This window comes from Bombina bombina, chromosome 3 (assembly GCF_027579735.1).
Source record: "Bombina bombina isolate aBomBom1 chromosome 3, aBomBom1.pri, whole genome shotgun sequence".
In the NCBI taxonomy this organism is placed as follows: Eukaryota; Metazoa; Chordata; class Amphibia; order Anura; family Bombinatoridae; genus Bombina; species Bombina bombina.
Window position 1 is genome coordinate 41,637,285 of NC_069501.1, and position 14,954 is coordinate 41,652,238.

Genomic DNA, 14,954 nt, shown 5'->3' on the forward strand with positions numbered 1-14,954 from the left:
AGAGTTGAGAGAAGAGGTTAGGGGGGAGAAGATGGGCTAGAGGATAGTTGTCCTACCGATCAATCTGTATTGAAAATCAAAGACTTTAAAAGCGACTATGTTATTTGTAAGGTCTGTGATAAATTATACACAGCTAAAATGCGCTCTAATCTTGAAGTATGAGTAGAGCAAATCAGGGGGTGGGGGTGCCAGAAGGCAGAGAAAGACTGGCCCCACTTAGTTGCTCCTGAGCTATAAGAAAAATATTTATGAATTACCACTTTTGCAGCAGACTGCTTATAGCAATAAAACAGTAACCATAATGTACATAACTATAGAGTTTTCACAGCAAATCACACTTTCACCTGGGCTAATAGAGAATTAGTAAACAGTTTGAAATCATTGCTAGCCTGAAATAGGGTTAGGTACAAAAGAGTTCCCACACAATTGTATCTTTTATTCTAACCACTTGACTTTTTTTTTTTGCTTAGCCAGAAGGATGGTTTAAGGGGAAGGCAGAGGAATGAAGGGTAAGGGACAAGAAAAGGAGGGGGCAGGGGAAGGAAGGGTGGTAACCGGGAGAAGGAGATCAAGTGCAGGATTAGCGTGCTCTAAGTAGACAGGACGTAAGGGTAGTTAGTCAGGAGATTAGAGGGTAAGAAAAATACTTGTAGGCCCTGGCTAATCTAAATGTGTGTAGGATATGCAAGGGGAAACATGTTTATAGACAATCAACAGCTGTGAGGAGGGTTGGCATACAAAAATTGCAAACTTGTAAAAGAACAAGCAAAAAGTTACCCCCCCCCCAAGTCCCACCCCCAACCCAGCTTAGATAAATAGTAGAAGCCTTTAGTTCATGAAACTGGGAGTAGGAACTCCAACTATCATTATGGTTTAAGCTGGACTATGTGGGCGAGAGATGGGTCCTGAAAATGGAGTGAGGGGACCAATTAGGGGCAAGAGGTGGGGAGGGAACACCAGTAGCGGGATGGGGTCATTGGTGTAGAGGTAGGAAGCCCAATATACAGAGTAACCCAAGGGACCAGAATCTAGAGGACAGTGCTAAGGGCAGTACTATTGTTTTTTAATGTATTAAATACAGGTTGTTAGGACCAACCCAACCCGTCTATTTCTTTTTTCACCAGTTAACCAGGAGAAATATCAAAACATCATAACACTAAAATTATTAATAAGAGAAAAAGATTAATCAACACAACATATCCATAACATTATAGAGTGTAACATTCAAAAGGATTCTGAATAGTCCGAAATCTTCGAAGTGGACCTGCTTCATAAGGCTGAAGGTCCACTACTGGTTCAGAATGTTCTAGATGAGCTGAGAGTAGAACAAACTGGGAAGTGACACACAAAAAACAATAATAAAGAGTGTCACCTCCCCTCCCTATGCAGGAGGCTGCTAGTCTGCTCACCAAAAAAAAAAAAAAAGTCTTAAAGTGTCAAGATGGTGAAGATGGGGTGAGAGGAGCCACAAGAGGAAGCAGAGATGGCAGCAGCAAGACGTGTGTTCCACCTTCAGCCATGTGAGAGTCCCCCCCCGGCAGCGATGTCCAGAAATGGATACTTTTTTGAAGAGACTGGTTACCATAAGTGTGACACAGATGACGGCTGTGACCCCAAAGAGGAAGAAGGAGTTGGAGGAGAGGAGCTTTTTGACACTGTACACTCATCCATCGTCTCTGGAGAGAGCATCAGGTTTTTTGTAAATGTCAACTTGGAAGGCCCACAAAGTGCTGCAGCGGAAAACGAGAGTTCGGGCTGCGTATTACTACATACATCAAGGAAATACCTGAAGTTAAAGAATTTTGAGGAAGAGGTCCGGGCACATCGGGACTTGGATGGCTTCCTTGCCAAAGCTAGCATCATTCTGGATGAGACAGCAACCTCTTTGGATGACGTCCTTCGGGAGATGCTTAAGCACTTTGTGGAAGACCCAGAGAATGCAGAGCCCACCTGTAACTTTGATAAAATCATGAGCACTTTATTTACTGATTCTGGGGCTCCCAGGGAAGGAAATGTTCACCTTCTCTCTGACACGATTCAAGGAGTTACAGCAACCGCCACTGGGGTTCAATACCAGCAATCTTGGCTTTGTATAATTTGCACTATAAAGTCCCTTCAGAGACGTCATGTTTGTATTAGCCGACTTGAGAGGCCGCAGAATTGGGGTGAAAATTCATGTGAAGTGCGATTTGTAATTTTGGTCCTGGCGCCTCCCAAAATGAAAAGTACCAAGACTGCATCTGAAGTTGGAAGAACCTTTGCCACCATGTTTTCAGACATCGCTTTTCGGCAGAAACTTTTAGAAACTAAAACGGAAGAGGAGTTTAAGGAAGCTTTAGTGCACCAGCGACATCTCTTAACAGTAGTAAACAGGCATTCGTCAGTGAATGATAGCCACAAGGTCAACAGCCACAAACCTCTGAAGCTGCAAGAATTTTTCAATGTGGGGAAGGGAATATTCGATGACATAGCACGCAGATTACCAGTATACCCTTTGGATTTTACAGACGGTATAATTGGAAATAACAAAGCCATAGGAAAGTACATTACAACTATGATTTTCTTGTACTTTGCCTGCCTCCTGCCCTCAATAGCATTTGGCTCTTTGAACGATGAAAGCACTGCAGGGGTGATTGATGTCCAAAAAACCATTGTTGGACAATGCATTGGCGGTGTTATTTATGCGCTATTTGCTGGACAGCCTTTGGTTGTTCTTTTAACGACGGCGCCTCTGGCATTATATATTAATGTTATCAGAGGAATCTGCGATGACTACAAATTGGATTTTAAAGCGTTTTATGCATGGACTGGACTGTGGAATAGCTGTTTTTTAATTCTGTATTCTCTGTTCAATTGTAGTCTCTTGATGAAGCTCTTAAAAAGGTCAACAGAAGAAATCATAGCACTTTTCATTTCTATAACATTTGTGCTGGACGCACTTAAAGGGATTATCAAAATTTTCAAAAAGTATTATGTTGACGACACTCCAGGCTCACTCATATACTATGAAAAGGGATCTGTGGAACCATTTCCCAGTCTAAACATCACCCCTGACAGTATACTAAACTCAACCTTCAACAGCTCCCTAATGCTGCAGAATCATAGCATGGATCATGATGACCATCCGCACGGGAGAGAGTCTGCTGTCCTCAGCCTTATGCTGATGTTTGGGACACTCTGGTTGGGTCACACGCTTTACCAGTTCAAGAAAAGCCCTTATCTGCACTCAAGAGTGCGTGAAATGCTGTCAGATTGCGCTCTTCCCATATCCGTGCTCACCTTCTCTGTGATTGGTTCTTATTTCTTCAAGGAAATACACATTGCTAAATTTAATTACAAGACTGAGAGTTTGTTTGTGGTGTCTCATATCGGATCGTTATCAACGGGCTCCATAACCAGTGCGATGGGACTGGGATTCTTGCTGTCTATGCTTTTCTTCATAGAGCAGAACATTGTAGCATCTCTCACAAATGCGCCAGAAAACAGATTAGTTAAAGGCACTGCTTATCACTGGGATCTCCTGCTTGTGGCCCTTATTAACACAGGACTGTCTGTTCTTGGGATGCCCTGGATACATGCCGCCTTCCCACACTCACCCATGCACGTCCGAGCACTGGCCAATGTGGAGGAGAGAGTGGAGCACGGACATATTTATGAGACGATTGTGAGCGTGAGGGAGACTCGTCTGACATCGCTGGTAGCAAACATCCTGGTGGGCCTTTCCCTCTTCCTCCTGCCGTACCCTCTTCAGTGGATCCCCAAGCCTGTGCTGTACGGCCTCTTCCTGTATATTGCCCTGACCTCGATTGATGGGAGCCAGCTCTTTGAGAGGGTGGTCTTACTGTTGAAAGAGCAGACGGCGTACCCACCAACTCATTACATCAGGAGAGTGCCACAAAGAAAAATCCACTATTTCACAGGCCTGCAAGTTGTTCAGCTCATTATCCTGTGTGGCTTTGGGATGTCTCCGCTTCCCTACATGAAGATGATCTTTCCTCTAATTATGATAGGGATGATACCCATCAGATACAACCTACTGCCCAAAATTATTGAATCAAAGTATCTGGATGCTATGGATGCTGAGCACTAATGTGGATTTCTTTTTCTGGGGATTTCTGGATCTTTTAACTTGGCCGGGATGGATTACAGTTATTGGAGATCTATTTTTACATGTGACTCTGGATTTGTATGGTTACAGCTTTACAGGGGAGAACTAACCAAAGCCGAGGCCAAGACTGGAACTCTTTCAAAGACAGAAGTAAACCAACATTATTACAGTAATAACTGGAAAAGCCCAAAGATGATAATTTTGTTTTATTGCATTTTGAATTGTAAGTGTATTGTTTTATTTTTAAAAGTACTTTATATCTCGAAAGAACCAAATGTTTATTTACCCTGGACTACAACCATCCTCTTTCCGCCATTTCAAAAAATGGTGCGGGCCAAAAAATGGATGGTGGTGTTTTCTCTCCAAATTAAGCTTGCAATACTGTAACGGTACCAACCGGATACCAAGGGTTATCACCAGGGAACAATGTCCTGCATAGGGAATCAGCAATTCACAACCCAGCCAGTTTTCAGGTTTTAAACAGAATGACTTTTATTAAGGCTCATATGCCCAGTATTTATGCAGGTCTGACCCCCCCAGAAGGGGGGTTGAAAGAATGTTGTACATTGAATGGAGGGAACACGCCCTTTTACATGATACAATAGAATACCTTGCTCAAGCTGATAACAATTTAAACACAGACACACACTTGTCTTTCCTTATCATCTAGGGTCTGCTCTCTGAGGTTGATTAAACAATGGACTGTGTATCAATAACATTAATGACAGTGCACAATAGCTGAACACAGTTAACTCTTTCAGTGCTGACAGAAGGGTCTGTCACATCTACATAGCACAATATACAGCCTATAGACAACCTTTCTTATGTTATAGTCCAGAAGTGGCTAGGTTTGCCACAATGCTCCCCCAGAACCAAGCCGGCATACACAGTCTGATCCCAACGGATCGGCTTGGGGATGTCCGGGGCAACAACTTTCGGCTCAAGTAGGCTACGGGGTGTTCTCCGCCATCTGCTCCAACTTGGCTCAGTACTGCCCCCACCCCAAACATGGAAGCGTCTCTTCCCGGAGGGACTGGGCTTGGGTAGTCACAGGGTTAACATCAGCGGGATCCATGGGAGCATAGGCAGAAACAAGGGGGGCCAAGTCATTTCCAAGGAGAACATCAGCAGGTAAGTCCTTCTTGACCCCCACATTCACAAGTCTAGCGCCCACTCCCCAATCCAAATGTACCCTGGCAACAGGTAGGCGGAACACAGTGCCCCCTGCTACCCTCACAGCCACAGTGTCTCCAGTGTGCTGTTTCTCAGGCACCAAGTTCTCTTGAAGCAAGGTCATGGTAGCACCAGTATCCCGTAGACAACTTGCCGGTTATTCCGGTGGGCAGCTTGCACGGGGTCTGCTTCATGTAGGCTGCCCCAGCATTCTGGCGCCTCTACGTAGCGGGCCACAGGCTGAGGATTATGTGGGATTCCGCCAGCGGGTCTTCTCCAGGACTGTGCTTGATTCGCTGCGTTTAGGGGACACTCTGGTCTTTTGTGCCCTAGTTGCTTACATCCAAAGCACCGAATAGGTTGTGAGTAGCCCCGCGAATTGAACCGGGCTCTCTGAGGGTAGTTCGTGGCCGGAGGCCGTGTGGTATAGCGGTGCGCCGGGGGTTGGTAACTGGCAGCTGCTGGGGTGACTGGGGGTCTGTACTCCACTCTAGCAGTGGGCAATCGGTATACTGCTCCCCCTGCCCCTCGTACTGCCACGGATCCGCCAGTGGGTGCTGTATCCGGCACCAAATGGGGAGCTATCAGGGTTAAAGTAGCTCCCGAATCCCGAAGTCCCTGGACCGACATCACCTCATGCAGAATTCCCAGGGGTTCCTCGGCTTGGGTGCTCAACACCTCATGAGCGGCTGGCTCCGTTTGGTAATGGTGAGCAGCCGCCCTTGGGGCCAGGTTCTGTCTGACCTGGTTCCAAGCTTGTCTGCTCCGATTTTGGGTGCACTCACGTGCCATATGTCCCCACTGCTTGCAGGTGTGGCATTGTATATTAGCCCGTCCGTTGTTAGGCTGTAGTCCATGGTGCCTCCTGGCATCAAAATGCTGGTCTGCTAATCTGGCTGCTTCGGTTAAGGTGAGGGGTTTTCGATCTCTCACCCATTCTTGGGCTTCTGGGGACAAGCCGTTAAAGAATTGCTCCAACAGCATCAGTTGTCGCAATTCTTCCATGGTGGTAGCTTGGCTGGCCTGTATCCACCCCTGAGATGCTTGATCCAGCTTGTGGGCCCACTCTGCATGGGAATCTCTTTCTGGCTTGCGCAGGCCTCTAAACTTGCGCCGGTATGCCTCTGAGGTAATGGCATATCTTTCCAAGATCGCTCTCTTCACTTTAGCGTAATCCTTGCTGTCCTCCCTGGGTACAGCGCGATACGCTTCCGCTGCCCTACCGGCTAGCTTGCCTGCTAGCACCGGCACCCATACGGACTGCTCCAAATCATGTAACTCGCACAGTCTCTCAAAATCCTGTAAATACCCATCAATCTCATCCTTCTCCTCACAAAACATTTTAAATGCATGGTATGGGATTTTGGGTCTTACTGGGTTGCTGAGTGCGTCCAAAATGGATTCTGCTCGGGAGGATGCATTCCGCGGACTGTGTGCCATCACGTACTCCTGCACATCTGCCATTACCACGGATAGCATATCCCGTGGTACAGGTTGGGGTAAAAATTCCAGCCTGGTCCTCATTTCCCTCTGGTATAGGGTCTCCTCCATGGCTGCTGGAGGCGTAGCGCTGCGAGCTCTGTCTCCCTCCATCAGCTCAGCAATTAATATAGCCTTGGGTTTGCTGCTGCCTATCTTTCCCCTGGCTTCTAGCAGTTCCTTTTACGTTTGTCTCTTTAGCTTAGAATAATCCATCTCCATTCACTTCGGTCCCTGGTACTCCTTCCATCTTAGTCAGTATTGTAGTAATCCCCCTCTTCCTGAGGTTACTGGCTTGTGTAGTTGCTCTTCTGGGCGATAAGGTTCATTCCGTCGCTTGCCACCAATTGTAACGGTACCAACCGGATACCAAGGGTTATCACCAGGGAACAATGTCCTGCATAGGGAATCAGCAATTCACAACCCAGCCAGTTTTCAGGTTTTAAACAGAATGACTTTTATTAAGGCTCATATGCCCAGTATTTATGCAGGTCTGACCCCCCCAGAAGGGGGGTTGAAAGAATGTTGTACATTGAATGGAGGGAACACGCCCTTTTACATGATACAATAGAATACCTTGCTCAAGCTGATAACAATTTAAACACAGACACACACTTGTCTTTCCTTATCATCTAGGGTCTGCTCTCTGAGGTTGATTAAACAATGGACTGTGTATCAATAACATTAATGACAGTGCACAATAGCTGAACACAGTTAACTCTTTCAGTGCTGACAGAAGGGTCTGTCACATCTACATAGCACAATATACAGCCTATAGACAACCTTTCTTATGTTATAGTCCAGAAGTGGCTAGGTTTGCCACAAATACTATTGATATTATTTTTTTGAAGTTATTTTATTAAAGACATGCTGGACTGAATTCTTGGGAAATTGAAGGAAATCTTTTTGGTATCGCCATATATAGATTTGACTGTTTGGAAACTGGAGGACTTTGGACAATTCTGTCGCTATATACATGGAAATGTCAACAAAGAGACCAAAAGTATTTGGTTCTAGTCCTTTTTTAGTAGCTACTAATAGAGCAGCTATAGAATGTAAGCTATCTGGGAATTGTTAGGACTTTTTGTGTTTATATGTTTTTAAAAAAAAAAAAAAATGTTTAAATTGGAGTTGTGAATTTGCACAGCAGCAACGTTGGCATTATGTACCGATTCACGCAGAGTTCAGCACTTCAGCTTTAAAGCGTATGTGTGTTCATGTGTACGAACATCCTTATGTACATATTTGATGGTGCATTTAAAATGCATATTTATGTATAATGTTTATACACTAGTGAAAGGTGTCATACTAGCATCTAATGCTTTTTTCCCCTTCCCACAAACAAATATAAATACTGGAAGGGAGTGGGTTTTCTAAATGAGACTTAAGGTGGTAAGTGGAAGTTAATGCTCCCATTTACAACCTTATCCCTTTACTAGGTTATATTTGCAGTAGCACCTTCCTTAAAAAGCTTATAACTTAGTTATTTTTCAGTGCACAGTGCACCATATCTGGGAAAGAGGTTTTTATTGGGAGTAATGGTTTGGTAACGTTTTACAAGTAATGGGATTTGATAGGATGTCTTAGATGATTAACTTTCACATCGATGTATGACCTCTGCTTATGTAATCTCAAAGGTATTACAGTATGCATGATTGTTCAAGACTTGATCTCAGTGATATTTGATTTCATTGATGGCATGATCTTGCCAACATCTGTGGCCATGAATGCACAAATGTAATATGTTTACCTCTGTCAATTCTTTTAAATGGATTGTAGAATCCATGAAGTTCAAGACTAGGCAAGACGGTAATGACCTAATGATCTGGTGGGATCCTAAAGAATGTAATTTTTTTACTTTGTAACACATTGGAGCCTAGGGGTTAGAATCAGTCGGGAGGCTCCTAAATCATAATAGATTAATATGTTGGTTCAAAGGCATTGTGTTATATATTTTTGAAGCCAGCCACTGTGTTGTATGCTATCTCACCAATGGCATGTTTGTGTTTGCCTATTCCATTGATGTTTTGTTTGAATTGTTTCAGCCTGGTTGCTGAAAGTAGCGATTCCTGCACAATGCAGGTGTTATTGTTTTACCAAAGCACACACTTTTTATTTCAAACTGACTATTACCTGACACCCAGCTTCAATACATTTTCAGATATTACTATAATCTCTAGCATCTGATGTGAATTTTGCATGATGCTTTCAATGTTAGGCTGAAGTTATACTGGTTTTTGTTTTCAGAAAAAGGATATTTTTGTAAATATTTATGTGTTGGTTTAAGGTCAAAGTTATATGCGACTTTTAGACAAATACCCTCCGTTTTGTCTACATTTTGTTTGCAGTGATAATTTTTTTTCTTTGTAAACCTTGTCGAAGCCTTGTTTCTCAAGACAGCTATTAATGTTTGAGCGAAGAAACAATCCTTGCCTCAATGGCTTTGGGCATCCTGTAGTTTTATATGGATACTAAGTATCACTGCAAACATGTGACCCCACAGTCTCTGAATATGTGCAGACTCAAATGTGTTATGAAAAGTGCTGCTTAAAGTGTGAGTTTCTGCAATAATTTCCCTTTTCATTGTGTTTAAGACCAATGAGATGCATGTGAGTGGGGTAACGTGGTGCAATATGTAAAGCATTCTCACTCCATGGGCTTAAAGGCAGAGTCCATTTAAGTCAGAAAGTCTGCATGCTCATGTTCAGAGGGGTCCTGACTACATGCTGCTTGAAGTCATGTTCTTCGCTATGAGCGGGTCTATTCTGTAAATATTTGATATGTCTGGAATAAAAAGAGTAGAGCACCGAAGAAAATTATATGAATAAACAATGGTTTAAAATAAAAAAAAAATAAAAAAATAAAAAAACAATAATAAAGAAGAGCCTTGATGTAAGCTTCACTCCACTTCCTGAGCTGAGGGAAGAAGGCTCTGATATGTCACCATTTGCAAGCATTTGATCTTCCCCCTAGGGGCAGCTGATTCATGGCTGGGCTTCCACCCTCAGGGTAGAAGTTTCCTTGGATGATGAGGAAGAGGGCTGTCTTGGAAGTAAATCCCATTTGGAGAGGAGATCTCTTGCTTGGGCTGGAGAAGTAACTATATGCAGGGTATCTTCTTTGGTGACAAATAGTCTTTCAGGGAACCCCATCTATACTTAATGTCATTATTCTGCATAATTTTAGTATATTCCTGATAGGCCTTCCTTTGTTGCAAGTTATGCGGGGAAATATCATGGAAAATCTGCAGGTTTTCATATTTTGTAGACCTTAGTGAGCCTGAGTTGACTGCTCTTAAGAATTTTTCCCTAAAGGTGTAGAAGTGTAGTCTCACCACCACATCCCTCGGTTAATCCTCTGAGATAGCTCTTGGTCTTATGGCTCAATGTGCTCTGTCTATGAGAGATTCTGGGTCTTTCAAAGGACCAAGGACTGTGGTAAACAGATCTTGGAGATATGACTGCAAATCTTTTGGGGGGACAGACTCCGGTATTCCTCTCGGGCGGATGTTATTACACCTGGAGCGGTCCTCCAGGTCAACTAATTTTGACTCTAGGGTTGTGATTTGTCCCGCTAGGCATTTAGAGTATGAAATCTGGTTTGCATGGTCAACTATGAGGTCTTCTTGTTTGCACTCCAATGGTATCGGTGTGTGCGCCAATAGAGGCAATATCCCTTTTGAACTCTAGGCAGGACCTTTCAAAACGCTTGCATATGGAGTCATGATGAGACGCCAGAAGGGATTTTATTGTGTACACCAAGTTATTGTTTGCGCCAGTTAGATCAGGTAAACTTATAGGAATAGAAGTGGCCTGGAGGCTCTGATTAGCGTTAACCTCAGAAGGGAGGGCAGAGTCAGAAAGTTCATCTTCCGATCCGTCCTCTGTGATCGGTTGAGAATGTTGAAAATGGTCTTTGACTGTCCTTTTCGGGTTAGAAAGACCCTTAGATTTTCTCCTTAGAGCTTGCGCCATGGTGGCTACTACCAGCAGCTGATCCAGAAACTGCAAGAGACGGGTAGAATATTCTGAAGATGTGATCAGGAAAGTCCCTCGACTGGATGGATGCCCATAGAATGTTATGCGTTTTTGTCAGGCTTCTAGGTGGGCCTTAGCCCGTGATTCTTCTCCCACAAGGAAACAGGAATCATTGCTTCTCAGCAGAGTTAAAAGCTTGATAAAATGTAGCAAGACAGAATTGTGCAGGAGAGTCCACTCTAGTGACAAACTCTTATATCTCTCCCCTGGGCAGTTGTCCTCTAAGAACGATGTGGGAGAAGAAATGAGGGTATTAACCGCAGGCAACATGGGCCGGTGGGAAAGGGGGGGGGAGACAGACGAGCCAAAAAATAGTACAATGCCTGTGTAGCTGACTCCGGACAAATATGCAGTGTTGGTCTCAAGTGCTGATGTTACATAGTAGATGCGTGTTATGCAGGGCAATCAGTAGGGCCTTAGCCCATAATCTATTATCTGTTAGGCATAATGGACTCTCCGGGGAGTTGCAGGGATTGGTAGAACTTTTATCAAGGTACTCTGAGGTTTTGGAGAATAGTTCAGGTCTAGGGACCAGGTCTGATGATCTGTGGAAGGCTTAGTGAGTAAGGCTTTTAGGCCCCAAGCATGCAATTAAAACTGTAGCAGAATTCGTCCCCAGAATAAACTTTCTTTTTCTCTTTTCCCCTTCTCCTCACTTCCTTTCCTCTTCTTTTCTATCTTTTCCCTTCTCCCAGCCCCTTGTTGCTCTCTTCTTTTTCTTCTTTTTATCCCCTCCTCTCCATCCCTTTTCTATTTTTCCCCTCTTCTTTTCTATTGAGGCAGTGAGGAAAATGCAGGGCTGGTTGCAGCCTATACGTCTGGGGAATGTCCCGTTGTAAATGATAAAGGGGCCAAGGTGAACTGGAAGGCTGCCACTGTGGTGCTTATATTTATGTTATTGAGGGCAGAAAAGCTCTGTTCCTGGACTGCAGGAAAGGATTTATTAATAGTTCCTTACGCAGTTATGGGGCTGACTGGCCCTGCTATCAGGTTGAGGCCTGTATTGAGTTAGGAGCTCCGTGGACATAGAAGCTACCCAATCCAGATTTTATTAAGGTTATAGGGAGCTATGAATGTCCTTTATGTTGTAGGTGCTGTGAGGTTTTACCACAGGTGGGGCGGACCTTTTGAATATCTTAGCCCTTGTTAAGCGGGCAGCCTCTCGCCGTCGTGGGGAGCTCCACTGCACTTGCAAGGCACCGGCCCCTTAGGACCTGTTGGAGGATGGGAGGCTGAATCCGGAAAGGTCACCTGTCTGTTGGACAGCCGAAAACAGCCATCAGAGCAGAGCCCCGACCCTCTGGCGACTGTCGTCAGGCTGAAGGTCTCAAGATGTGCGGTCTGTAGCGGAGAGCGATTCCGCAATCAATGAAGGTCCAATTGGCTCAAATACAGACTCTTTAATGTGCTCAGGTCATTGGGTGAGTTAACCCACCAGATTTTGGGGAGAAAACTGGGTTTATTTCGGCAACCAGACGAAGCTCTTTGGATATGCGTCTGTCTTTCTCGACTGTTGGCCACGCCCCCCATTTCAGATCAATTCTTAATAGTAATAAAGCTGACATATCAGTTTATGAAAACATCAGCATTACACACATACTATTTTTGGTTTAGTGAGAGACTATACCTTTCCAAGTTTAGAAACACACAAAACAAATGAGAATAGGGTATTTTTGTGTAATTTATGTTGAACTTCACAGCATGTGTTGGCTCTTGAATACTTTTATGTAAGGACTAAAGAATTTAACACTTGTAGAACATTTTATAAACAAAAAACTGATCAATTGCTTTACACTATATAAGACCATGCTAAGCAGCCTTCTCCTAAGAAATAATGTGTTATTATTATTTTTAATAATGAGTGAACATGTTTCTTTCTAATGACATGGTAAGTCCACGGATCATCATTAATAACTGTTGGGAATATTACTCCTGGCCAGCAGGAGGAGGCAAAGAGCAGCACAGCAGAGCTGTTAAGTATCACTTCCCTTCCCACAACCCCCAGTCATTCTCTTTGCCTCTAGTACAAGGAAGAGGTGAAGTAATGAGGTGTCCTGATTAAGTCTAGGCAAGTTTGCTCTGGCCTTCCATCACAATCTGGGTCTAGCTGTACTCCACGTTAGTCTCTTCAGTAGGGCTGTGGGGCTTTAAAGCAGTTAGGAACTTGTAAAGTGGTCTTTGCTGCGTTTTCCTAACATGTTACTGCACTGGTATAGAAAGCCTGAGTAAGCTTACTCTGTCTTTCTTTTTGCACAGGTCTCTGTGAGGATCGGCGTCCTCTCAAACTTTGTGAGTCATCTGACTGCCAGACGGCTAGAATGCAGGTAAGTGCCTTTTGTTCTTCTGGGGCTAGAAGACTGGCACTGAAGGGGTTAAGACCCTCTGCTTTTATATGGGACATATCCTTTTGGATGATTACGGCAGTGGCAGGCACATTAATGCATGTGATGGACTTTTGGTCACGCCTCTTTTCTCTTTTTCGAAGCGGCGCCATTTTAGAGGTGTTTGAGTGCTGTATTCTCTCTGTTCCAGTCTCCGGCTTGAGAACAGAACGGAGCTGACGTCTTCCTACTTCGATGTTTGTCTATGCAGGGGGAAGTAATCTAGCTCAGAGATATTCAGTGTGTGTGTGAATGACCTTTCAGATCATCCCAACTTTAAACTGTCTCTGCAAGTTAAGTTTTGCATCGTTTTTATGATCCGTTTTTTTCCTTTAAGCAAAAGTCAGAAGCAAATAAGGATTTTTTTCTTCCCCCTACCTTGGCAACAATTTTGTGTAAAGAACAATGTTGTCCTGTTTGCTCTTGAGTGTGTAACATACAGAGATCCCACATACTTGTACTAAAATCTATATATCAAATCAATAATTTTATTTGGCTAGAGTATGGAACAGGGGTCTGTTCTTAAATACATTTAGATTTTTAGGTATTCACTATATTCTTAAAGTGACATGTCATTTTAAAATACGTTTTAAATAATTTAATTTCCCAGGTGATTTTTGCCCCATGTCTCCCTGGATGATGTTGTTTAGACCAGCGGTCGCCAACCAGTGGCCCATGGACCACTGGTGGTCCAAGAGAAGATGTTGGTGGTCCTTGACACCATCAAGCAGGAATTAATCTCCTCTGATGGTGTCACCCCCATCGCGCCGCAACTCCCTACAGTGCCTGGCTGGACATCAGTGAAAACCGACGAAGGAGTTAAATTACAATCTCCCTACACACGTTGCGTAGTACTGAGCAACTTGCGTAGCTAGATTGTATTTTTAACTCCTCTCGCCCTGCGGACTGCTCAGAGGAAGATGCTTCCATTCTATAGCCAGCAGAGGTTGGTATAGTCTTGGCTTGAAATAGTGGAATTAAAGTATATAAAAAAAGAAAATCTAAAAAAAATAATAATTTATTTTCTTCCTTTTACCTGTCTTTGTAGTAGTTTTCCTAATTCCTTCAGATGGACTTAGATCACTGTTTGTCTTCCTCCCCTCCATCTTCTTTTTTTTATTAAATATTAATTATTTTTCATTCTAACAATTTTATTCCACCTGAATTCCAGTAATTGCCATCCAGCAGATCAGCTATATCCCACAAGTATTATAGTAATTGCCAGAAATATCAGTTGTGGTTAGCTCACATCCATATTGAGAGCTTTCTGATATAAACTTAATTTATGACTCCGATGTCTGTCCATGATCATAAGTAGTTTTGAATAATTCCTAACTGGGGAGGTAACTTGGAAGTCTTGTGGTCCTTTTAAACATAATTCTTTTTTTCCCCACTTTCTGCCTCTCTGTTTCCAGCTCAAAAGTTGGCACTCACCCTTCATCTGTCATTTGGAAGTATTCCCTCAGTTCTGTCATTCAATTAGTTAATTCCAAAAAATAATTCTTAAAAATGTGTAAATATATACATAATGTAAACTTAGCTACGGTTATACTAGTTATGTACAGTATATGTGTATATATATATATATATATATATATATATATATATATATATATATATATACACACATTATAGAGGTTTGTACCATTTAAAAAAAAAAAAAATCATGTTAGTGGTCAACGGGATTCAAAATTGTGAGTTTAGTGGTCCCTGAGGTCCGAAAGGTTGGCGACCCCTGGTTTAGACTATGTCACAGCTTTCTCACCTGACGTCCCA

At 43.3% G+C, this 14,954-nt stretch overlaps 2 protein-coding genes across 2 annotated transcripts in view; both read left to right on the plus strand.

The window, feature by feature from the left end:
- STXBP5L (syntaxin binding protein 5L) overlaps positions 1–14,954 on the plus strand; it is a 1,275,950-nt gene that overhangs the window by 673,202 nt on the left and 587,794 nt on the right. The window lies entirely within an intron of this gene.
- On the plus strand, positions 1,411–4,417 carry LOC128652840 (solute carrier family 4 member 11-like). Its single transcript, XM_053705804.1, has one exon. It carries the CDS (start codon positions 1,484–1,486, stop codon positions 4,088–4,090), a length of 2,607 nt encoding a protein of 868 aa, XP_053561779.1. The 5' UTR covers positions 1,411–1,483; the 3' UTR covers positions 4,091–4,417.

Bases quoted from the DNA above. Each gene is read 5' to 3' on its own strand.
- LOC128652840 (XM_053705804.1), top strand. From the start codon at position 1,484: ATGGCAGCAGCAAGACGTGTGTTCCACCTTCAGCCATGTGAGAGTCCC.